Below are 25,762 nucleotides of genomic sequence, written 5' to 3'. Positions count from 1 at the left end.
AGATTTTTTGGGGGTGCCTTGACTTGCCCTTTAATGTTGCTATTATTATATGTTATCACTAATAATTAATTATACTCCTTGGAGAAACAGATAAATATCACAAATATCACCCTTTTCCTCCATAGCCTAAATCTCTTCCAATATTAGCATTTTCAAAGGATCACACACAACATTTCAAGGAAATCCCACAAGCTACCACTGATAGTTATGTGTTATGCAAATCTTTGGATGCCCTGTAAGATATACACTGCTTTTACTCAATGGTGCAACAAGTACGCTTAAGTGACTTAAGCATCAATTAATTATGACATTGCCCATTTGTTATACAACATGGCCTTATCATTGAAGACTTTGCATTAAGAAAATGCAGCAGACGTGTTTCTCCAAAGCAGTGCTTCTCAATAAATTTTTGTTACAAGAAAAAAGCAACAATTTCGCCCCCGCCCTAAAAAATAAACAATACGCCGCGACAATAAATAGCATAATGTGTCTATAAAATTGTAAGTAAATACTTTTCCCGCTCTCTCTGACAATGAGAGCGCCACTGCTATCTACTGTAGGGAATATGCAATTACATTTCTTGAACTCAAACTTTTCCGTTCACAAAAGGTTGTAAATATCATAGACGACATTCAAATATTGATTATTTGAAAAGTGAAATATGTATTTGACAATTTGTATTACAAGTAATTGAGTGAACAACGAAATGCTATAAAAATCTTTTTTTACACGAAAGTGCTTTGAATAAATTTGTCCACCAGATGTCATTGTAAAGCCTTATATAAAGAATGGCCGTCAAAAAGAGGTCAAATTAAATTAAAAAGATTCAACGAGCTTTTATTCAGATTTTAGCAAAAATATCTATTTGTGTATTTTTTTTTAATGCATAATAACATCTTGACGTGTTGATAAAAGCACCAAAATAGAAACGAAAATAATTTCACAGTAAAGTCGAACAACAAAATACAGTACAGTACTGTATTTTACACGAGTACACAAAAACGCCTCATAATGAGTCCTCCAGATAGCAGCATATAACTACAATGCGCTTCACATAGCATTTCCACACCCAAATGTCCCCAAGATGTATGTAAAATAATAAAGGTGCTTTTTAAATAGAATTAAAACACTTAGCCATAAATAAAAGCGTTGGTGGAAAAGCTAAAATAGGCTAAAGTTTTTGCGAAAGCAACGAAAAAAGAACATGCCAGTCTCTGTACCACGGTTAAGAGTTCACTGGACAGGAGAAGAGGATTTAACATTAGCCTTTATTAATATAAAATTGGAAAAGGAAGCTTATCTCAAGTGAAAACGTAAATATTTTTTGGGGGGACAATTTACGTCTAATTTATCCTTATTTATCCCAGCTCGTTAAGGCAGATCTGTAAATTTCTCAAAACAAAGCAAACTTTTTCTCACGAAAAAAAATGCTTTTACAGAAAGCAAAGAAATACAAAACACATTAATGTGTGAACCTCAGCGGCAATTCGAAAACATTCATTTATTCATTATTTTATATTTTATGTTCACTCCAAAGAACAGTCAAACAAATCAGTGTTTCTATTTCGTCTCTCACAGTGTTTTAAGTGTGCTTGCCTAAAGCGTGACGTCAGCGACGAGCAAGTCCTTTTGCTGGACTTACAATTTTGGCAACAAAACCAAACAGAACATTCAATCGCGCCAAGTAAAGACATTTATTGTGACCCAGAAACGAGTCGAATCGTGCGGTAAATATTGAACTCCAATCGAGGTGGGCGGGGTCAGTATTTGGCATCTGCCCCCACCTACCCACCTTGCACTGCTGTTGAGAAAAAGAGGCGGGGTGAGTACAGCTCTGTTCCCGGAGGGTTGTGTGTGAGCTAGGCGACGACCTACAACAGCAAAGCGGGCATAGAACAGGCGGCTGTTCCAGTTTTTTTATGCAGCATATTGAGTGCGATGAGCCCAACTCGTCGTCTGCAGCGCCTGCTCTGATCCTCTGCGTATTTGCCTCATCATCCAACTACCAAACGGAGCCAGACAGACAGCGGGCCATCCGTCAAAAGCAATCCGGAAATCGATGCTCCTCGGCCCGCGTCCGTGCTTGTTTTGACCTGGTAAGACTGGCGTTAGCTCGTTATGCTAATAGCTTAGCCTCTTCTTTCCTGGTGAACGGGGGATGAGTTAGCCTCGCTAAAGCTAACGATGTCAAACGCCTTGGTACGTTCGGGGAGCAGTTGTGCATTATGCATGCATTTATGTCTAGTATTTGCGTGTTTATTTAGGCAATTAGTGTATGGTTATTGTCTGTATAATGGATGATTTATGGTTTTAAACGCGTTCCATATGGAGAGCTAACTGCTAACTAGCGGTGAGCTGAAAAAGGGTTAAGACTTGTTCTGCTTAGTAAAGCAGGAAGAAAATGCTTTACACAAGAGTACTGGTACATAAAAAAAAAAAAAATGCTATCTAACAGTTGAAGTACAGTATTCCAAAACGTTTGCTGTCCGTTTAAAGGCCTATTTTTTGTTACACCTGTCACGTTTAAGTTTTAAAATGCAGCTTTCACTTGCTTTTACATGGCGACAATATTATTTACTGTTATGATCATTTCTGTCGTGCATTCCCTTTGCCGTAATAGTGTGTTTATTTATTATTTATTTTAGCAGATGCGTTTGTGATTTAAATTGGGTGTTTCTCTGGGAGACTGCTAGCTAGCGGTTTGGGGGGGGGGGGGGTGGTGTTAGGGTCGTAATATTTGAGAAATAATAATTTACGAGTACTAATTTTATGTGAATAATTTCTATGTTAATGTTCTTCTTAACGACATGATGATTGTTGCTTCCAAGCGACCGTTCCCTGGTTTTGTAAATTTGATATGGCAGGGCAAGTTTATTTGTATAGCACATTCCACACACAAGGCAACTCAATGAGCTTTTGTATTATATGGCCATGTTGTACATTTTTAAAAAAGTGAGTGGTTTATCATTTAAATCGTTTGTTTCTTAGTGCTAGCTTTTGGTTATTAATGTTAGTTTCAGGGGGAAAAGTAGCTACCCCACATTGGTTTGGTATGATTTTGAAGTTGTCTACACAGTTTCCTAAGCGTTTAAAGACAATTTATTTGTTACACCAGTCAAGTTTAAAAATGGAGCTATGCACTTGGCCAATATTTTATTATTCTTATTGTAATGACAATTGTTACTTCCACTTATCCTATCAGTGGCTTGTTGGCCAACCCGGATGTTGTGGGTTCGATCCCTGGCACTTGTGACCATGTCAAAGTGTCCTGAGCAAGATATTGAACCCCCAGTTGCTCCTGATGCTGTCAGGTGAATAAAGGAGTCAGTGTAAATGGCTTGAGTGCCTTGTAGGTGGAAACGCGTTGTCCTGGAATGTGTTTTTGCATGTATGGCCCAAAGCTAAGGTGCGGAAGAGTAATTGGTTTAAGTTAATTAATTTTATTGATATGTGCCTGATTTAATCAATGAGCATCTCTGTTTAAAGCGTGCATTTATCTACTAAAATGCCCAAAACAGTGGGTCACTGGCCCTGTACCCTCTGGGGTTCGCAAGCTCTAACATATCTGCAAACTAAATGCTATTAATTGTTTCACCTAACCACCCCCCCCCTTGTTGTGTAAGAGCATCATGGAAAAATATTTCACATGGGTCAGAGAGAGATTAAAAACAATTTTAATAAAGTTATTTGTTGTAAATTATATATTGTTTCCCTCCCTCCTCCCCCCTTCTCACTAACGTTAAGGATACAATGTTATGCATAGGTGTACTTATAACAATTAATTTTAAAGACAAATTATACTATAAGTTTAAATGCACCTTTTTTGCATCTTTCACTTGCTTTTCCACGATGATTTAAAAAAATAATAATCTGAAAATTATGATTCTTTCTACTTTCTTCCAGTCATCCCTTCCCTCTGATGGAATGTTCTAGCATGTTGTGTGGTGTGTCAGCCAAAAAGCCTCAGAGCCACATAAACCTGACTCGACAGTTTAACTTCTGCAATTATGATTAGCATGCCAAGTTCGAGTGTCATGTCTTGACATAAGTGTTTTCCTCCCGCCCCCTTTCCCTTTTTTTAAGCATATTGCATAATCTATATGCACCCCACCTCCACCACCACCAAATGGAGACCTCCTGTCAGTGGGATTAATGCAAATCATCCATTCCAGGGTCAGATTGTGCCTTGTGTAATTGTACAGACTGTCCCACTTAAGGGTCCAGACTATGGAAATTACGGGTGGGGGAAAAAAATCAATATTGCAATATATTGTTGTGCTCTTTGTTGCAATAAATATATCGTTAAACTAACGGCAGTATCGATATTTTATGACGGCACACCAGCGCAAAGCATATAATGGATTTACCCTGTCATTCAGACATGTCAATGAAGCTGAAAAATTACTGAACGTAACACGCCGCCTACACCATGCGTAACTTCAAAAGTAAAGGTTTACCAAACAATATAATGATGTCAATGCAATTGCCTTGGTGGGCTTTTACTTTGTCGGCCTGCGCGGCGACATGACCGCCAGCTTGACTTTCTTTTTCGACGTGTTGGCTTACATATCGAAGTTTTAATTGAAATTACATATTTCCTGCCAACATTTTCACAATGCCATCTTGAAAGTATATTTAATCGCTAATTTAGTATTCTAAGAAACCGCTAGTTAATTATGTCATCATTGAATGATACGCCGCAAGTCTCCGACGTTAGTGGCTAGCAGCTAATGTTAGCATTAGTGCCTGGCTGGCTGATACGGTGGCCCTAAAGTGCAAAAAATGGCTGGCAACAGTAATGAGCGACAACTACCTGGTTTGCTTTCTTTACTTTTTCGATATCCTGGGCCTAGGCTACTTTGTAATTCACTCTCCATGTTTAAAGGAATATGCCTTAAATTACACTTTCTTTTTCATTATAAAAAAAAGTTAATAGAACTTTGTCTTAATTTATTTCATAAACCACCTTTTCCAATAAATAAAAAACTCAAAATGTCAAATATTGATGTTTAGATCTTAGAAAAACAACATTAAGCCATTTATACCTTGTTATTTTATACATAAAATAATAATGTAACTGCCTCTTATTGCACTTAAAGTTGTGTTCCTAAATCCTAAACGACCAAATTAGACCTTTTCAGTTGATTTTTTCAAAATTATTATTATTTAATGAGCAAAAGTGTTTTATAAAATAAATCATCTTATCCTGTTTTGTTTTCTCATCCAAAAAAAACGATTCGATCTGTGACTCATCCTTGATCCGATCCGAACCGTGACTTTTGTGATCCTTTGCTGTCACCGTCAGAACTTAATCTCTCCTGTCCTGTTTTTGGGGGCGCTAATCCCATAAATGATGGTAAAGTAGGTAGAAGCAGTGGTGAAGAACTAGTGTCTAGACACTATTGGCGAAGAAGAACAGTCGGCAAGTTTTCGCTGTCACTCACATACTGAATATCGTGATATATCATTGACAAAATTTCTGACAATATATCAAATATCGGAGATTATCATGTGTCTTGATATTATTGGTATCGTGGGCCACATATCGTCACAGTGTCGAATCGTGAGTTACCGTATCGTCCCACCTCTAATGGAAATGTATTCGTTTGAATTATTATTTACCAATCAAAATATTATATTTTGAAAAGATCAACACCTTAGCAAAAGTCAGTGTTTTTTTGCTTTTTTTAAAAGCAACAAATCAACGAATATAATTCCAACTCCAGATGGCCCCCAAAAAATGTCTTTACCATTAGAGATGAACATCTGGATAACCAAGGAGAAGCAAATTAACCTCTCTCAATTCAAACCACATTTTGATCCATTGGTCATGTGACACTGACAAGTAGACACATTCAAAGAATTATTGTTCTGGATGGTCTGTTCAGTGTTAAAATTAAAATTCAACACAGAAATCCAATTTTGTGATTACCAGTTGAGAATTATTGTTCTGAAGCTAGCAAGGGATGAAATATGGTCATGATGACTTGGAACGAGAAAACGTCCTAGCCTACTTTAGGCACTGTGTTGCTGATAAATTATTGAGTGTGTCCTGCAGGGGGAAAACCGCTATTTGGGTCATGGTATATATATTTTTTGCCACAAAAAAAAAAAGAAGGAAGCCTTACAGACTCATTTTGCAACTGCAAAGATGCAGGGAGCCACGACTGTGTGTATTTAATTCGATTTTGATTCATCAGGGTTCAATGTGAAAAAGAAGTAAAATTCTACAATTTTGAAATACATAACCTTGCCATATAAATATGTGGCATGTCACGTCACACTTTTTTTTATATTAGTAATAAGACATCTGAAAGATTTGAATATAACTATTTGTGTATATGTTGTACATAGGTTAAAATTAATATTGACAAAAATTAAACCTATGGTAATTCCTCTCAATGAAACAACAAGTGATAGTTACCTGTATGTAGGGGTCACTTGCTGTGGAAATCTAACAGCTGACTTCAACAACTCCAAAACTGCTGTCTTCAAGTCTGTGTACAGCTTCTTCCTAAATGGCTGCTTTTCCACGACCCTGTACTGTCAAATGTCCTGGTTTATGAACGCAGCCAGAGACCCCGTTATCATCTGTGCGTAAACAAAGCTTGTCGGCAGTTTGCAGGCAAATTTACAGGGGTCATCAAAAAATGACCCTGAACATCAGATTTAAACGTAGAAGGTGCTCGCTGGACGACGTTGTTTGGTCGAACGTGGCTTTTCCTGTCACCAACAGGACAGTGTTTCTTTTTTCCTTTCTTTTTTTTTTTGTGGGGAGTGTTGCTGAATGCGGAAAATACTGAATTGCAAACTAGGGGAAGTATTGCATTGCATTGATAAATCAATATTTTTACCCACTAGTAGTCACAAGAATGTAAACAGGAAATTGTTTTGCCGGACGGACTTGGGAGCGATGAGCAAATAAAGCAAGACCATGTAGCAGGCGTCTAACGTGCTAAACTAATAATGTGCCTGTCTAATCTGTTTACATGCATAAATACTTCCCATTAGCTGACATTGTCATTGTCAAAATAATTGGCACAGATGAATGTGAGAGACAACAGGGACATGCTTTGCACAAAGTTGCCCGAACTTGCTATCTGACAGACAAGTCAGTTTTTTCCATTTTTTTGGTTTGTCAAGTTTTTCAAAAGTAGATACGTATATTCTTGAGTTTTCTTAAACATTCCAATTTCCAATTGCTACAAATAATAGACTGCTGCTCATCTTTGATTTGTTCATGTATAATTGGACAGTCATTTACAATAGTACGTGTACTATACTGTAATAATAACTGACTATTCTTGCTGCTTTTCGAGTTTGAAATAAGGCCACAAATTTTGGACTAGTTTTTATTGTACTGTGACGATGTATTGCATTTTTATTTTTGTCCAGTTTCCACTTAGAACGATGCTGCCTATTGTTGTAGCCTTTTGTTCACAAATTTATTTTTAAGAAAAAAAAACACTACTTTTTTTGCTCTTTTGTAGATAAGAAAAGTCACAATAAAAAAAAAAAAAAAACATCACTGCAGAGTGAAAATGCACGTGCAATGCTGCCTATTCTTGCTGCCTTCCCATCCAAGAACTGAGAAGATGGCATTGTTTATTGATTTCCTCTCCATCACTACCTCTTTTTCTGCCTGACTGTCAGGTGGAAATTTCCACACCCGAGAAACACCGGCAAGTATGTGCCCCTAAAAACAAATCTTGCCGTTCTCAGGCAGTCCTGCCGTGTCTCCACTTATTTCCTAAGGGCCCCTCTGCTCCATAGCAGGCTCAAATAACACTGGACTCTCCCCGTCATTTCTGTCAGCGTGCCAAGCGGCAGATTGACATTGCAACTGCCTTGAAGTTGGCATGAAAAGAGTGACCAGACAGACACAAATAACAGGTTAACAATTTAATAATTATAAAATGACAAATATGTTGATGCCAAACACCACACAAATAAGTTGGCAAAGGCAAAAAAAAAAAAACTAAGTAGTTTAGTCTCGCAGCAGAGTTCCTCATTTTATGTACGTACTTTTCAGGGGTCACTACTGAGCGTTGGGGGGGATTATTTCTAATCGTGTGGATTATTCCATGTATTTATGTTTTTTTCTATTGAACAAGGTTGGCAGCTATCATGAATACAGTGGACACCACGTGTTTGTGGGATTCTTTTTTTTTTGGTTGTGAATACCTAGCTCACTTCACAAAAAAACGTGCCTATTCATGATTTTCTGTAATCTAGTAAAACTGAAAATTATTATTTTCATCTAGCTATGTAACAATAATTCATTACATTCAGTACTACAGTATATCTAAAAGACTAAAATAAACAAATAAGGTCTGAAATGTTTGATCAAATGTTTTAGATAGTTAAAAACAAAACGTTTTTCCATTTTAAAATGGATCAGTTTGATTCACACCTCCTTTTCTTCCATAAACTAAATACGTAGTGTCTTATCCACTCCGAGGTTGTTGTGAGAGCTGTTGAATGTAGACATTTGAATAGGAAGGTGGGTGTGGTGGCCTTCGAAGACCCCTTCCGTCACATGCTAATCAGCTTTAGCCCAGCTAAGCATGGTGTCATCTTGTTGCAGCTTAAAGTTTCCAGTCTGATTTTGTTTGTCACATTAGATTAAATACATTTTTCACTGACACTTTGATTGCCTTTCTTACGTTCTTGATTATCCTTAGATTGCTTGCTTAGTCAGGTAAACATGTGCAAAGGTGAACTCACAGTTGAAAAAGACATTATGTGAGGAGGGTGTTGTTATGTTTCATTCCATCAACACAGATAAGGATTATGCTCATGTTTTTTTGAGTGCATGGAATTCACAGAGGAACCTGCCATGAGATCATATTTTCTCACTTCAGCAAATAAGGAAAGTGGCGGATAAAAAAACAAAAACGTTCTAACTTTTTTTTTTTTTTTAATTAAACATAAAAAAACACATTGCAATACAGAACATTCCAACAGCATATTGTAAGAAAATGAAAAGCACATTGTGATGTAAAATGAATGAATGAATCAATCAATCAATCCGATGAGTGAAAAGTGAAAATCTTTGGCGTTGGGCCAAAACCTTGTCCCTCCAAAATCTGCACTTGCACATCAAGCAGAAGTCCAAGCAGTCCAAATCGACCTCGACCTCAATGTGTAATGTATCGTCATAGTAGTTGTTACCTTTAGCAATAGAAATAAACAGACGAGAATAAAGTCTAAAAGGCCCAGTGTGAATACACCTTTAATGACGCCACCTTTGTTGTTCCAAATATGCTTTGCTTATGCAACACAGCATATTTGCCAATGTAGATATCATGTCCAGCATCTTAACGGTTTGTCATATTTGTCTCCACCCTCTGCTTTTATCTCCTTTCATTTTCTTGCCCCATCTATTATGCTCCCCGCTCCCCGCATTTTGCTTTTTAGCTCGAAAAAGGAATCCTGCAAGAAGGATTAGCGGTCCGTCAATGAGGAACTATCGGCTCATCTTTTGCCACAACCTGAAGCAGCCATAGATGGTTCAGTGTTTCGCTGTCTAGGGAGGAGCATATCGGACACACTTTCACTGCTACACGGTGAGTGTACTCACACACATACACGCGTGCATACACATACACACTCGCCATTGAAGTAAATGGTGAAATTACCCAAAAAAAAGTTAATTTTGACCAAAATGATTAATACAAACTGCTGCACCTGTCAGGTTTGGACTATATTTGGTGCCCACAGCCAGGCTTAAAGTGCAAAGGAATGCATCTGACACACACAAGGAGACCAGGAAATGACTTCTATTAAAACACTGCTGAGAAAGTGATGTCAAAGCCGTTTTGTTCTATATGCATGAGTATAAATTACTCAAGATATTGAAGTCAAATTTGCAAATCAGTTGCTATTGACCATTTGCACCGACGTCACGTGATCACGTGGCTGCCCTATGACGGACGGCGGAAGGAAATAATTGTTGAATGGAATTGGACGTGACCCGGAGAGACTTAGCGACTGTTATTTTACAAATTAAAAGTTATTATTGCCCATAGAGCCATGGGATCTACTACTTCAACCAAAGTTCGCCTGTCAGTCGAAGTTGCACATTTAGTCGGGACTCATAGAGTGCGATATTTACTTTAGTTGGAGATCGCTAGTTTGAAAACATCCCCTTACCTTCTGTTGCCTGCTTTTTTTAACCAAGTAAATTAAATCGCCGACTTTGCTGGAATTCACAGCACACGACCTGATCATTATGTAGTCAATGCCGTCTCTTCTGATTCAAAAGCTTGTCGCTGGCTGAGTTACGCTCACACCCGGGGACAATATACCTCGTAATGCAAAGGTAGAACTTGTTCATCATGCTACCTGGCTTATTTTTACATAGTCCGTTCTATATTGAAACGCTGTGATTTTATGTTACTATGTTTACTAGCATGGAACAAATGACTATCGTAGTAGCAAGCTATGCAGTAATTTCATGAATATGACTCCGGCTCCAGAGTGAAAAACTCCAAGCACAAAGACAAAATCCCCCATTATTAAACAGTCAAATGCACTTAAAAGTTTTGAAAAAGGTACCTTTTAAAATTAAGCTGTGTGTTAGTGCAGTTGGAGTGGATGCTAACTATCTGGCTCGTTCATGTGATTTGAAACGCGCAATTCGACACCTCTGTTACAAACTTTGTTTGAGTGTACGTTTACTAGTAAAATTTATTAACATTTATCTAATTACAACATTTATATACTAACCTCGCACAAAATTATCGCTGCAAATCCGTGAATACTTTGTGGGCTGCCAGTCCATTCTGTTGATTGCTGCTATCAATCAACGTCTTTTGTCTTCATTAGTAGGTATGCGATAAAAAGCAATATTTGGTTTACTCCTTTGTCTTGTCTGTACAACCGACCGCACAGCAAAATATAACCATTTTATAAGATATTTGATTAGATAAAGGACTTAACGCTACACGAGATTCAATGGTTATAATACAGGCAAGTAGCTCTTTTGCCGTCCAACGTCCTGGAGGGGGGGCGTTCCTATGAGGGCTGTGACGTCACGTGCAAAAGGTCAATAATAGAAACTTAAAGCAATTCAAAACCTGTTTTCTTCTATACAGTGGGGCAACAAAAAGTATTTAGCCTGGCACCAATTATGCAAGTTCTCCTACTTAAAAAGATGAAAGAGGCCTGTAATTTTCATCATAGGGATACCTCAACTATGAGAGACAAAATAAGAAAAAAGTTCCAGAAAATCACATTGTCTGATCTTTAAGGAATTTATTTGCACGTCATGGTGGAAAATAAGTATTTGGTCAATAACAATAGTTCATCTCAATACTTTATTATAAACCCTTTGTTGGCAATTACAGAGATCAAATGTTTTCTGTATGTCTTCTTAAGGTTTTTACACACTGTTGCCGATATTTTGGCCCATTCCTCCATTCAGAACTCCTCTAGAGCAGTGATGTTTAGGGGCTGTCGCTGGGCTACACGGACTTTCAAACCCCTCCAAAGATTTTCTATGGTGTTGAGAGCTGTAGACAGACTATACTGTAGACCACTCAAGTCTTGCTGATGGAAGGAGGTTTTCACTCAAAATCTGATGATACAAGGCCCCATTCATTCTTTCCTTCACATAGAGCAGTCGTCCTGCCTGGTCCCTGTGCAGAAAAACAGCCCCAACGCATGATGTTTCCACCCCCATGCTTAACAGTAGGTATGGTGCATGGAATGCAACTCTGCATTCTTTCTCCTTCCATATGACATTCTCACAGTCCTCTTCTGGATCACCCAAATGCTTTCTAGCAAACTTTAGACGGGCCTGGATATGGACTGGCCTAAGCAGGGTGACACGACTGGCACTGCAAGATTTAAGTCCCTGGCGGCATAGTGTGTTAGTGATGGTAGCCTTTGTTACTTTGGTCCCAGCTTTCTGCAGGTCATTAACTAGGCCCCCCCGTGTAGTTCTGGGATTTTTTTTGTCACTGTTCTTGTGATAATTTTGACTCCGCGGGGTGAGATCTTGCGTGGAGCCCCAGATCGAGGTTTTCTGATGATTGCGCCCACAGTTGAATTCTTCACACCAAGTTGCTTACCTGTTGCAGATTCAGTCCTCCCAGCCTGGTGCAGGTTTCTATTTTTTTTTTTCTGGTGTCCTTTGACAGCTCTCTGGTTATGGCCTTAGTGGAGGTTAGAGTGTGACTGTTTGAGGCTGTGGACAGTTGTCTTTTATACTGACAATGAGTTCAGGTGTCATTAATACAGGTAAAGAGCTGAGGACAGAGTAGCCTCTTACAGAAGAAGTTACAGATCTGAGAGTCTGACATCTTGCTTGTTTGTAGGTGACCAAATACTTATTTTCGACCATTGTTTGCAAATAAATTCCTTAAAAATCAGACAATGTGATTTTTTGGATTTTTTTCCCATTTTGTCTCTCACAGTTGATGAAAATTACAGGCCTCTCATCTTTGTAAGTAGGAGAACTTGCATAATCGGTGCCTGACTAAATACTTTTTTGCCCCACTGTATGCATGAGTCCTAATAATGGATAATGAGAACCACATCAGTCAGTACAGTGGACAGCTATTCAATAGCTGTTTTCTTCCATGTAAACAATGGGCCATTGAAGCTATCAAATAGTTTTCGTCCTTTTTGTTCAGCTTGACTATGCTACTCTTAAGTCAAATTCTTCAGACTGCTAATGTCGGCAGCTATGTTATCTGTTCAATTAAGGTGTTGTGTCACTGTCTAAATCAAATTATTGGATGATCTAAACTAAAAACCACAACTTAAGAAAGCTGTCTTGCCTTGCCTATTGTCACTGATGGCTTTTGAATAGCTGTCCACCGTAGTGACTGATGCACATTTTTACATCACGACTCGGGCATAGAGATAGAGAAAGAAAACTGATATCGAAGAGCTGCCTTCTATAGAGACTGATGCGGAAATATGACATCAAGAAGGAGAAAGCAGATAACTTCTGTAGTGAATGTTGCACAATTTGTACTTAAACCAGAAAATGGATAATGAACCCTGTCCACTGTAGTGACTGATGCGGAAATTACTTGCATATATAGAAGAACTCAGCTGTCCGCTGTAGTGACTGATGACCAACTTTACCGCAATCTTGTTTTTAATGCTTTGTGTTCTTTCCCAAGACGGGTGAAGTCTTGGCGTGGTTGTGGTGGACCATGAGGAAGAGTGCATCATCTTTGCCAGGCAATGAGGGCAGAGGTCCAGCCGGCACCACCCGCGTATTTGGCGTACCCCTGGAGGAGGTGACACGCACGCACACGCTTGGCGGCCTCGAGGTCCCGGCGCTTGTCAAGGATATCGTGGAGTACATCGAGGAACATGGTGAGATGCGAACACACACAAAATGTACAGAGCGTCACAGGCTGCTTTAGGGCTGCAACTAATAATTATTTTAATAATTGATTAATCTGTCCATTATTTTGTCAAATAACTGATGAATCGAATAAAAAAATATATATATATTTTTTTAATTTCCTTTATTCAAAAAGAGGACGTGATTCCAAATTGATAATGCACAAAACATAATTATGATTCAGTTACTGGTTTGGGCTGTAACATTTCAGAAAATATGCAATTATGTTTATCATTGTTTTCCAAATTAAGAGTTGTTTAACCCTCGTGAGGATAAGCAGGTCAAAAGATGAATGGATGGATGATTATATTTTGGATTGAACCTTGGCTCGCCGATGTGCAATCATTCTGGTATGGTTTGGACAGGGCTTTCAATACTTTTTCCGAACTTCCTGATCGCCACCACGCCCGTGGCTAACGGCTCTAAGTAAAGTGCAAAGAGTAATGGTGGCATTGCACAGTCTTACATCGAGCTCTTCTCTAGAGTAAAAATGTTTAGATCGATATCTATTGACATTGAAACTCACTGTGGTATTGTCCTACAGCACCAGTATGGTTCTTATCGTAGTGTCATGACAACCAATTTTGTGCAAAACTTTGTAAAGAACAGAGATGGGGAAAAGTACTGACGTTCTCTACTTGAGTAAAAGTACAATTACTTGTGTAAAAAAACTACTTTGGTAAAAGTAAAAGTACTCACCCAAATAATTACTCGAGTAAAAGTAAAAAAAAAAAAGTACAGGCTCTGAAATGTACTTAACGAGTAGAAGTTAAAATTATTTTACTGGATGTTTTCTCCTACGTCAATTTGAAAGATATTAGCTAATGGAGCAAAAAAATGGGTATACACCGGCCAGATGACTTTCTGACTTGCCTTGCGTTGAGTGCACAGTGTTGAGAACTATTTTCTCATGTTGCTGGTCCACTCTTTGCTGACATGATTTACTTCTTTAATATTGTTGATTGGCAGCCTTCTTCTTAAATTCAAATTATCCTCTGTAGTGGCGGCACACATTGCCCTCATATTTACGGGTTGCTCCCAATTGCACGTCATGTGATAGCGTGTTGTGGAGCCAATCACAAACTGGGATGTAGGGGACCGTGTGTAACGCTTCATATGATTGGCCGAGCCAGGAGACATTGACGGCTGCTTTTTCTTCCAGGTCAAGTATTTTAATCGTTTTCATGAATTTAAAAACAAATGTAACAACCTTGTTTTGAAAATTTATAGAGTAAAAATTACTGATACGGTACTCATGTTAAAATGTAACTGATAAAAGTAAAAAGTAGTATAAAAAATACTCTGGAAAGTACAAAGTATTGAAAACTACTCAAGTACAGTGAAGAACTCATGACATAATTATCGCTGGTGTTGCCTGTGATGTTGTGCAAAAAGTTCCAACATTTCAGAAACTTAATGACATCTGGGATGAAAACATCCTGACGGATATCTCTTTCTTGTATTCATAAAGTAAATGTTACAGCAAAAAAGAAATCTTATCATACTGGGGCTTCACCTTATGACCATATGAGGTTGTGTAACAAGTCTTTAAAGCCCCGCTGGCTTTTGCTGGTGCGTGAAATGGGCTGCTGCGAGTCAGGAAGTTATTCAGCCTGTGAAAAGGCTTTAATCTCTTATTTTGTGTGTGCGTGTGCTTTCGAGGTATTAGCATCAGTTTGGCATCAAAAGATTAAAATGAGACAAAGATGGAAAATGGCTGCACTTTTTTCTTTAATTACATGGACTACACTGCTGCATTATATAACATGTCATGCAAGATAAAGATTGTGTTACATATTTATAAGATAAAACAATAAGGGCAAGAAATGTTAGGAATGATCCTGACTGAGCAAATATAACTTGCAGTCCGAATAAAGGCCACGCCGCACATGGGTGCAATGGAGATGCATCATAACAGTAGCGTAAAATTATTTATAATTTTATTAATTCATATAATTATTAGGATACTAATTAAAATTCAATAAATATTTTGCTCACCTGCTCTTAACTTCTCACCTCAATCGGTTGTGCTGCTGAGGAGGTTGACCCAACTCTCTCCTGCGGTGGTCCCTGGTGGCAGTTGCTAAGTAAATATTCTATTCTATTTTGTCTTTGGACCAACAGATTTTGAGTGCACACTGGAAAGGAGTTCATAAAAAGTTAAAGCATATAACCTCATTTATCACCCAATGAGATTTGATAGAAGAATTCATTCTTATCAATTCCCATCCCCAGGCACTCCATTGCTATAAGGTGACTGTTGCAAGTTAGTCATAACTGCCATCGTGCACAGTAGAAATATACACAATGATTAGAAATCCAATGTCAAACAAATCAACTCCACACCTGATCACACACTTGCACAATAATAATAAACGGAATGGCTCGAAATAATCCACAATAAACTTCTTTTTTTTTTTTTTAAGTCCATGACGCACTCAGGCACACAGTTACTGTAATGCGATTGTTCCTTGCAAGTCTTGGATGATAACCACCACATTGCACAATAGAAGGACGAGAAATATTCTTCAATTGATGATTCAACAACACATTTTTTAAAGGTGTCTGTAACACACACGCCACAGTCGCCTTTGAATTACACTTAATTACCTGACCGTAAAGCTCGTCCAAGCACGAAAATGGTAGATTTAATTCTAATGGAATGTAATAACTGAACTGCTATTGTTGGCATTCTGCTTTGTCATCCTGTCCTCTGTGAACTCAGCCTGACAGCTTCACCAAGCCTAAAAGACACGACCTTAGGATTTTGACACCTAATGTGTTTCACGAGTCTTTCTGTTTTGTATTGGCAGGTCATCTGGATTTGGAGGGTCTCTTCCTAGTCAATGGCAATGCCGAGCGCGTGGGCTGGCTGCGGCGTCGCTACGACAGCGGCGAGGAGGTGGCGCTGGACAAGGAGGCAGACCTGGCATCAGCCGTCAGTCTGCTGCGACTCTTCTTGCAGGAGCTCCCTGAGCCCGTCATCCCAGCGCCCATTCAGGGGCCCATTTTACAGCTTCACCAAGGTGGGCGTCAGGCGCCTAGTGAGAGCTATAGCAAATTTACTCAAGGTGACTGCCACTTTTCACGTTAGAAATTAACAGCAAAACTGCAAATAATCCACACAAGAAAGTCCAGACACAAAACTACTAGAAAATACTCAGTAGTAGAGGAAAAAAAAAAAACATCAATGACACACCACACTTACCGTATTTTTCAGACTGTATGTCACATTTTTATGGGGAAATCTATTTAGCAAAAAGTTAGAGTTCAGACTCTACCCCAAAATACCCGTGCCCTTCCCCGTTCCCTAATCGTGGGTGCATTAAGTAGTAGGCTATGAGCGTGCACAACTTCGCTTCAACCGTTCGGAAACTCAGAGCCTTGTTAAAATGTGCCGTTTGGTTGTTCAAAGTGCGCGAGCCCAGTGCATCAGGCAGTACAAGAAAAGGAAGCACTTGAAGCACAAGCTGTTGATTGCTTTAGCATAGGCTGCGTTTAGAAATGAATGGGTGTGCTCTGTCGTTCCAAAGACAAAAACACTCAAAGTAAATTGTATGTTTCCCATAAACTGCCATTTGTGTAGCCCTGACATAGCTTGTTATAATTAAAAAATGAAAAATTAAATTAAAACTGGTGAAAAAATTATAGTCAGTCACATCAAAATGGCATATCTGCACATATTAACATTAAATCAACACACAAAAAAGAGCATCAAACGTTAACCTCTGGTACTCATTTGAGAACCACACCAAAATATTAATGTGGGATATTAAGTGCCAATTTGCACCTGCATTATAAGTCGCAGCACCAGCAAACTATGAAAAGAAGTGTGATTTATAGTCCAGAAAAATACGATGCTATAATGGTATCGTTACTTGCCAGTTATTTTGAATAACTACCACCTTGCTCAATAGGAAAAAAAACACACAGAATAGATTAGCTAGAAATAATCCATAGTCAGTAAATCAACCACACATTTTGTAGTGGTACACATTGACATGCATGTCATAGTCACCTTTGAAGTACCCCAATTACTGGAGATAAAATCCAAAAAGATGTGGATTTATTTGAATGGCCTGATAATCACCGCTACTACTGTTAGCATTGTGCTTCGTCATCCTGTCATCTTTTAACTCTATTATCATCTCACATAATCGGCTCCTTGATGGCCACGGGTGGATTTCTCACACTCATTTCAAATTCTACCTTTTTTGGGCTTTTTTTTAATCTATATTTTTTTAAGTCCTTTATTTTCACCTTGTCACCTCTTACAAGAAAACGTTATCTCGGTCTGCATGTTTATCTTTGGGCGTATCTGTTCAAAGCACAGAAATACAATGGGCTTCTATTATTAAACCTCTTAAGAGTGTTTGCAGGCACTTCCTGTTAAGCAATGGCTCTAATAAAAATGTGCCAAGTCACTCATTGTCAGTGCTGTTGTTTTCGCCACCTCTTCCTTCTCTGTGACACACATTCACGTGTTTGTGTATGCAGAATACAGCAGCGAGGATGAGCTGTGCCGCCACCTGAAGTTCCTGCTGCAGCAGCTTCCGCAGCTCAACTACGGCCTGCTGCGTTTCTTATGCCGCTTCTTGGCCAGCGTGGCGGCGCTACAACGCGAGAACTGGAACGTCGGAGCACTCGCCGCCGTCTTTGGGCCTGATATCTTCCAGTAAGACGCCCATCCTAAAGAAACACACACAGACAGGCTGATTCAGTAGTTTGTTTCATTATGTTTAATATTTAACTTTCATACTTGTGTAAATGTTATATAAAATGGCTAAACATAATCCACAGTCCAAAAGGTTGGATCTGAAAATAATAGTGAACTCATCTTGAAGTCCAATGGAAATAAAAATAACGTTAAACTTTACTTCACAGAATCAAAAAAATTATGCCTATTGTGTTGATGCATGGCTTTCACTTTGCATGTTAGAGTTTTAACTTTGTAGATTTGTAAATGTAGCTGCAAATTGTGTTAACTGAAAATGGTTTTCTGAAGTGTTAGAATTGAGTTTTGTACTTCTAGACTAAAAATTATATTCTAATATGACTTATTATGACACACTGTTGTCTTCTGCTTTTGTCTATGAACAGTCTGTAGACTAAAAATGATATTCTATTCTGACTTATTATGACACGCTGTTGTCTTCTGCTTTTGTCTATGAACAGTCTGTCGACAGAAGGTGAGGACATGCGCGACCAGGAGTCTGTTAGCAGAGTCCTTGCCGAACTGCTGGACAACCAGGAGGGCCTGTTTGACTCAGAGGACGACGACGTCTCTACTACCAACGACTACAGCTCCATCACCGAACAGGTAACAGACTCACTCATCTGCCGGTTACATAAAACAGTAGGAGAGGTAGCGGGAAAGAAATCGTCTGGGAAATACTTGGTTATGTAACTGTGTACCCGACGCAACCAGTCTCAGCCGCTGCACCAAGGATATAAACAGACAAAACATGGAAGACTCCAGGGCAGGGTGATAAATCATTTCATGGTAGACACGGGATCAGTAACAATAGAATTGATCAAATGTTCGTTCGAAAAATCTGAAAGAACACCCAAGTCAGGCGTAAGGCATTCTTCAGGAGGCTAAAAAGGCTTTAAGGTGAAAATAATTTATTTTTTCCGGATGGCTATCTATGTATAAACTGTCAGAAAGGGAGAAGTCATGGTTTTATTGATTAATAAAACCCTTGCATCAGGTCCCTGGGATTAACCTGCAAAAAAAGAAAAAAGAAATTGTTCCTCAAAATTAGAAAGCTGCTTCTGAAATAGTAATTGATTATCAAAAGTGGTCCACAAAGAAAACCCTATTTTGTAAGCCTTGCTATTTTGGCAACATTCTGGATATTTTAGGTGGTTGCAATGTGTTTTCATAGTTATTTTTCTATGCTTTCTATGCTGTTTTGAATGACTGAATTTAGCAACAGGTTTGATTCATGTTGCAGATGTTGACAAAGTCAAGTTTATTCTGATTTCTGTGTAAAGTACTTTGCACATACCGTTGCTTTGAAATAATTTGTTAGACATGTTTGTACATGTAAAAACTTCACACTGCACATTCTGTTTAAAGTATTTTTCATCCATCAATTGACCAGTGTGCTCATTTGACTTTTTCATAATTGTGGTTGACCTATTTTTTTAAAGGTTAAATATTACTTCTTCTTCTTTTTTTTGTTCCTTCTTTTTTTTTACCTGATCTCTGGTCTGCTGTGTACTCTTGTCTCTGATCTGCCAATTTTGCACAAACTCTGCGTGAATGCGTTTACTAGCACTGGCTTACTCTGTTTAATATCAATTACATTCATTAATCCACTGTCAGTACCACTTGCCTGTCTGACCTATCAATCTACAGAAAAACAAAACAGATTAAAAAAAAGTGTGATTCACATCTATCAGCTGTTATCTGAGATGATCGTTTCATCTGCCAAATACCTAAGCCAATTACTTTAACCAGTACAACAAGTCAACATGTGTGTTTTAATCAGTCAGTGACAAACTGCACCCTGAACTATGACTTGCTTTAGTCGTGTCTCAGATGCCATCGGATGTGGTATAACTATGACAATGTCAAATGATCCATAGGATCTTTCACACTCCTGTCTCTTGTTATGTAACAAAACAAAAGAAAAAACACAGTTATTATGACACTAAATTATCAAATACCACAAAATATTAGACCAAATTACATTGATCTTTGCTTTAAAAAAAAATTAAGAAAAAAAAAACATTTAATGAGTAAATGATCAGTATTAGAAAAGTGAAGAATAGGGTTAGCTTGGTTCTTTAGTTGATTTATTCACTTGGTTATTTAGTCTGCTGTTTATTTTCACACCAGATTATCGTATATGGTTAGTCAGTCACATATTTATTTGGTTGGTCAGTTACTCGGTCATGTAGTCAGTTGGTTATTTGGTTACTTCCTTGTAGTTGGTTAGCAATTAGTTGCTTAATTAGGCCCTTTGTTGTTGTTTGTTGAATATTTAGTTAGCTAGCGATTTGCACATTTTGTCATAATAATTAGTTTCTTGTTTGGTTAGTTATTAGTGTGGTTGATTAGTTTGTCATTTTGTTGCCAATCTAGTCAGTCGGTTATTTAGTTAGGTGGTTGGTCATTTAATGACTTGCTTATGTAGTTAGTTGGTTATTTAGTCTCTTGGTTATGTGATTAGTTGGTTATTTAGTTATTTTCTCTATCATGCTAATTGAGTATTTTTGTTTGTTACTTGTTTAGTAACTCAATTGGTTTGTCAGTTTGTTTTTTGTTTTTTAATTATCAGCAAGAAATACATGGCATCAGTGCTCCGATGAACCTCTTGTGACCCTTACATATTGTTGACTCAGCAAATAATGTAATCCTTGAAGCAAGGAACGGTTGTCTTCCTCATCTTGTCATGGATGAGTCATCCTGGTGTGTGGGGCTGCACACTGGATGTAAGTAACCATGCAAGAATCTACCGGCAGCCAATAAGAAGAGTGCCTGGTAGCCGTATTGCCATGGCGACACAGTAGCAGATGGGTTTGCTGTCCAGACCAGACCAGAGGACAAACTGAAGGCAGGGAAAAGAAAAGTGAATTACTGTAAATGTAGGTAGGTATACAACCCTGCTGTCACATGCTATATATGAATTATGTGATGTGGGTGAGGCGAGACACAAAACATGACTCGAGGTGCTGCAAAATATCACATGTAAAGTGGAAATTGCATACAACACTATACATATATTACCGACTCCTGCGTATGACAACATTGTGTCATAAATACTGTCTGATGCATTATGCAAAATCCGAATGCCATTGTTTAACAAAAATGTGTTAAAAGTTGAAAATAAGCCATGTCTTCTATGTGTGAGAGGGGAATGAAAGTGGGAAAATAGTTCACAATAATGTACATTTATGGAGCTTGTAATTATGATAATTATTGTTTATTGTCTCATGTCTCATAAATGAACTACAGTAATTTCTGGACTTACAAGGCGCACCTGACTATAAGCCGCGCTAGCTAAATTTGGGGAATACTTGAGTTTGTTACACATATATGCCGTACCCGACTGTAAGCCGCAGGTGTTTTAATTTACCGCACCGGGTTCCTGCTACTTTCCTTTCCATAATGAGGGAAAAAATTGTCTCGCTCTCCTACTGTATTTGGGCTCACTTGGTTTGTTTTGCTCTGCCTGACGCTTTTGCGCTTCCTTTATAGTGTGCCCCCTGATAGATAAGCCGTACCTTTGTATTAGCCGCAGGGTCGAATGCAAGTGAAAAAAAGTAGCGCCTTATAGTATTACTTATTAGAGTATTTCGTAACTTCATTTTATTGAACTTACTGTCACAATTTTTATTTTATTTCTGTCTAAGTTGTCGGACGTCCAGGTCATAGTAAAGTTGAATTAGGGTATCTCACACTTTTTTTGGGGGGGGGTTATCAATTTTTATTTATTTTACAAAAACGTTAAAAACTGACTTGTTATTAATTATTCTGATAGATTAACAAGTTTATTTTTATTTTCTTACTCCATCTTACAGCTCGATAAATTAATATAGTGTTGCTATTTTTTTCTTCTCATTTCTGAAAACGTTCTTAATTCCTGTGTACAATAAATATAAAGGAATCATTTTACTGGACAGCGATGATGATGCATATATTAGTAGCCGGTCTTGGGTTAAAAAAAAAAAAAAAGCAATTGTTAGAGGTACTTTATAAACACAGCTTACTGAGACAAACTAGCTTTGCTCGTGCTGGAACAGTTGATGAAGCACATTTGGTATTAAAGTGACATCTTTGACAATTTTTTTCTGTGATTATCAAAATTAAAAAATGTTAAAATCACCAGACCTGGGGAGGAGTATATTAGATAAAATTACAACTCACGCATCCTCAGCTTTTTGATTCAACACCCCCCCCCCCCCCGCCCTATGTTCCTCGTCCTCCATCTTGTCCACCTGCTGAGTAGATGCGACTATATTTAGGCGTGTTATGAAACCGCCATCCGTTGCCTTAAATGTCACAGCTGAGTTGCATCAAATGGAAAGGTCGTTTAGTGTCGCGAGGTGACATAGCACCCAGACTGGGGTAAAGTTACATAATGGCGTCGTCACATGTAGATGGTTTGTAGAGGTAACCTTTACAAGTTGATGTACGCTTTTACGTTGAGCTGGGCGATTAATCTTTTGCATCTATAAAACTTTATTTGTCAGGTCCATTTTTCACCTTTTTCCTGATTAAACAAGCAACTTCTATAGCTGACATGCGCTACTTACACTAACATGGCCATGAACAGAAAGGAGCAAGTTTACCCCAAAAAATAGTGTTGCCAAATTTGCCATTTGGTTACTGTTTGGCGACTTTACCACCTTATCTAGTGACTGTTATTCAAAAAAGTGACTAGCAAATTTCTATTTCTCGCTAAAAACAGATAACATGAGCAGAATCATTTTCATATTTGTGTTTGTGTTCAGATCACAGAGCTGCTGGACGACGAGAAGTGCGAAGCGGAATGCGAGGAGTTGCCCCAGGATGGCGAGGACTGTCCCGTCTCCTCAAACTCACCGCAACACACCTGCTCCGACGACCCGGCGCAAAGGTAAACGTTTCATGTAGTGGTCATCTCTCTCAAGTCACCTCATTTGGTACGATAAATCACAAATGTAATAATACTAATTCGATGTGTAGTTTATGAGGATGACACAGAGTGTGTGTGCTTCAATCGGGAACCAAGCGTGTGTGCCTCTGCTCGTATTCGGTCCGTCATTAATCTTTTTAGTGGCTCGTAAGTTTGTTCCGATGTTATCAAAATGGCCGACTCCTTCAGTCTATTTTAGCGCGTAGCGGTCACCACGACCTCGACAACTCAACAGTGTGCGCTCACCAATTGAATGACAACCAAAAGTGAACATTTTTGTTTGATTGAAATACTCTACAGGGGAATTGCAAAGCTTTGTTAGGATGTTTTTTTTTTTTGTAAATTTTTGGACAAATTGCTTTTTCTAAATAAAGTTCTGGAAGAAATGAGGCGACCACTGCAAAATTACCGTAGTTTATGTCAACAAATCTTCACTGAACTGCAAAGAAACTAAAGTATTTGCCATTTTCTGTTAATGAATGTATGAAAGTGACACAAGCACAGCAAGCAGCATTGGCCTCAAAGTCCATCTTTGATTTTCAAGCCCTCTAATTTAGTCAGTTAGTCAATCATTTGTTTGGTTAGTCAGGCAATAAGTTAGTTGTTTATTGGTTGGTTGACTAGTCAGAAAGTTGGTTAGTCGGCTGTTATTTAGATCATTGATGGGGTCTTTTGTTTATTGGTTATTGGTTGTTTGATTGTTTATTTAGTTAGTGAGTCGGTTGGTTGGGCAGTCATTAAATTTATTAAAGTTAGCTAATGGGTTTGTTGGATATTAGTTATTGAGACAGCCAGATAGTTAAAATAGTTGTTTGTGTGTTGGTCGGCTGGATATTTAGTCAATCAGTGCGCGGGTCATTTACTTGGTTGTTCAGTAAGTCGGTTGAGATATAATGACCAGTTGGGCAGTAAAAGGTTGACAAAAATTTGTTTACTTTTCCTTTGCAAAAGTCTGCTTGAAATGTGTGTAACTGGCACCTATAAGACTGGCATGTAACGGCTTCTGACGTTTTGAAATTTTTCCGTCATATAGACCGTTTAGCAAGGATTGGCCTTGGCAGAGGTCTGCATCCTACTGAGTGACACTATATTTATAGTGTCATATAGACGACAACGTTTGGTGTGTCCAAGTGGCTGCATGACAACTCTCACGTACGCCAGATAATAATGGGTAGACACGGCTACAAAAGATCCTCCTACAGTGACGCCAAGATCTGATCAGGTGATCTCCCTTAAGATGATTAGCAGTTGCTGCACTCAGACTAAAGCGCATTATACATGACACACTTCACACCTTCCACGTTCATTTCTATGAAGACACACAACGTGATTGGCAGCGTGACACGTAAGTACATGCACATGCAGTGTTCATTTCAAAGCACACAATTACAAAATGGGTTTGGAAGTCGACTAAGGATAATTTAGAACCAATAAGAGAACAAAATAATAATGCTCAAGTCAAGCGTTTGCCAGTCGTGTTTTTTTTCTTGTGTGATTAAAGTCATTCGGTCCAAATAAAAAATGCTCTTTTTGGCTATTTTCATAACCAAGCTGAATTTTTTGCTGTATTTGAGAGTTCACAAACTCCCGAGAATCGAATCCCTCTTGTATCCATCGGGCCGATTTTCTCCGAGCGACCAATCACAACGCAATAGTGTTATGCGACTGTGACAAAAGCAAGAAGCGCCGAGGCTGTGTGAAACAAACAAATAAAACATGGTGACTCCAGTGGGCGAGTACATGGACGCTGTATCATTTTTAGTTGGTAAAGATGTCCATGCTTTTTTTACCCTCCTTGCCTACGATGACCAATGACAACATTCTCATCTATTGTCGTGATTGGTTAAAAGAAACGTTTGGTAGGCGTGCACAAATTGCCACATCGCCCAATCAACTCAAAGTATTGTACTGAATTTCCCAACCTTTCCCAAGCAGATCACATTGGAGAAATTACTGATTGATATTGTGTTGAATTCCTTTGAGTGATTCATAATGTCAAACTGGCTCTTGCTAGGTTACTGTTTTTGTTGGCCCAAACATATACTGTACATTTGTGCTGGCTTGGTCGTGCCAGTGTCTGAAGGTAAGACGTGGCCTCACAAAGTGCTGTACTGGCCACAAGCTATCAGGCCAATGTTAATGTTGAATCTTGTTCTCTGTCAAATTAATTTTCATAATGAAAAAACTAATTCAGCGCAAATAGTATTTCAATGCACTTTTTATCCTTCCCATTTTTCAAAACATGTATTCATATCTGCGGCAAAATTAATATTTCTTCCTTGGCCCAAATAGTTTTTGTATAATTCTGCTATCAAACATACAAAGATGACAACACAGCTTTCCTTGGCTGAGGTAATAAGATAGAGATGATGTGTGCGTGTGTCAAGTTGTAATTGTTTTTGTTGGACTGTTGTGATAACATGCATGGAGATTTAAACAGTACATACTGTATGGTGGTCCACAAGGTCTGCGTCTTTGTGGCTAATGCCTGCTTTGTGGGGCAACATGGAGGATTTGTGCCGGTCTTCATGCAGCAGCTGCAGGGGTTTAAAGCCACACTGGCCAGACTATTTGGATCTTTGCATCTCATGTGATTGTTTTTGTTGGTATTAACGATTGCGAGACGAGCCAGCGGGGGATTAATGCTGTGGTGTAGGCTTTTGGGGGCCGTGGCCGACATTGGCAAAGAAAAATTAGATCAACGCTGACCTGCCGCTTGAGGATAAAATGTTCAGTATGTATCATTGCTGTAATCCAAGGAGGG

At 38.5% G+C, this 25,762-nt stretch overlaps 1 protein-coding gene across 6 annotated transcripts in view; it reads left to right on the top strand.

The window, feature by feature from the left end:
- The first annotated feature begins 1,806 nt into the window (after positions 1-1,806).
- Positions 1,807-25,762, top strand: part of fam13b (family with sequence similarity 13 member B) — a 49,317-nt gene continuing 25,361 nt past the window's right edge. For 3 of the 6 annotated variants that reach the window (XM_077577411.1, XM_077577412.1, XM_077577406.1), the window contains exons 1-7: positions 1,808-2,096; positions 9,421-9,569; positions 13,140-13,338; positions 16,183-16,440; positions 17,867-18,044; positions 18,545-18,689; positions 22,835-22,959. In XM_077577411.1, the coding sequence (XP_077433537.1) occupies positions 13,173-13,338; positions 16,183-16,440; positions 17,867-18,044; positions 18,545-18,689; positions 22,835-22,959 (872 nt within the window). In that variant the 5' untranslated portion in view covers positions 1,808-2,096; positions 9,421-9,569; positions 13,140-13,172. Of the gene's footprint in view, positions 2,097-9,420; positions 9,570-13,139; positions 13,339-16,182; positions 16,441-17,866; positions 18,045-18,544; positions 18,690-22,834; positions 22,960-25,762 lie in introns of all 6 variants that reach the window. The other 3 variants (XM_077577413.1, XM_077577410.1, XM_077577407.1) reach the window with 2 other exon arrangements.

Source organism: Vanacampus margaritifer, chromosome 10, assembly GCF_051991255.1.
Source record: "Vanacampus margaritifer isolate UIUO_Vmar chromosome 10, RoL_Vmar_1.0, whole genome shotgun sequence".
Taxonomy (NCBI): Eukaryota; Metazoa; Chordata; class Actinopteri; order Syngnathiformes; family Syngnathidae; genus Vanacampus; species Vanacampus margaritifer.
This window is presented reverse-complemented; position numbering and strand designations above follow the sequence as displayed.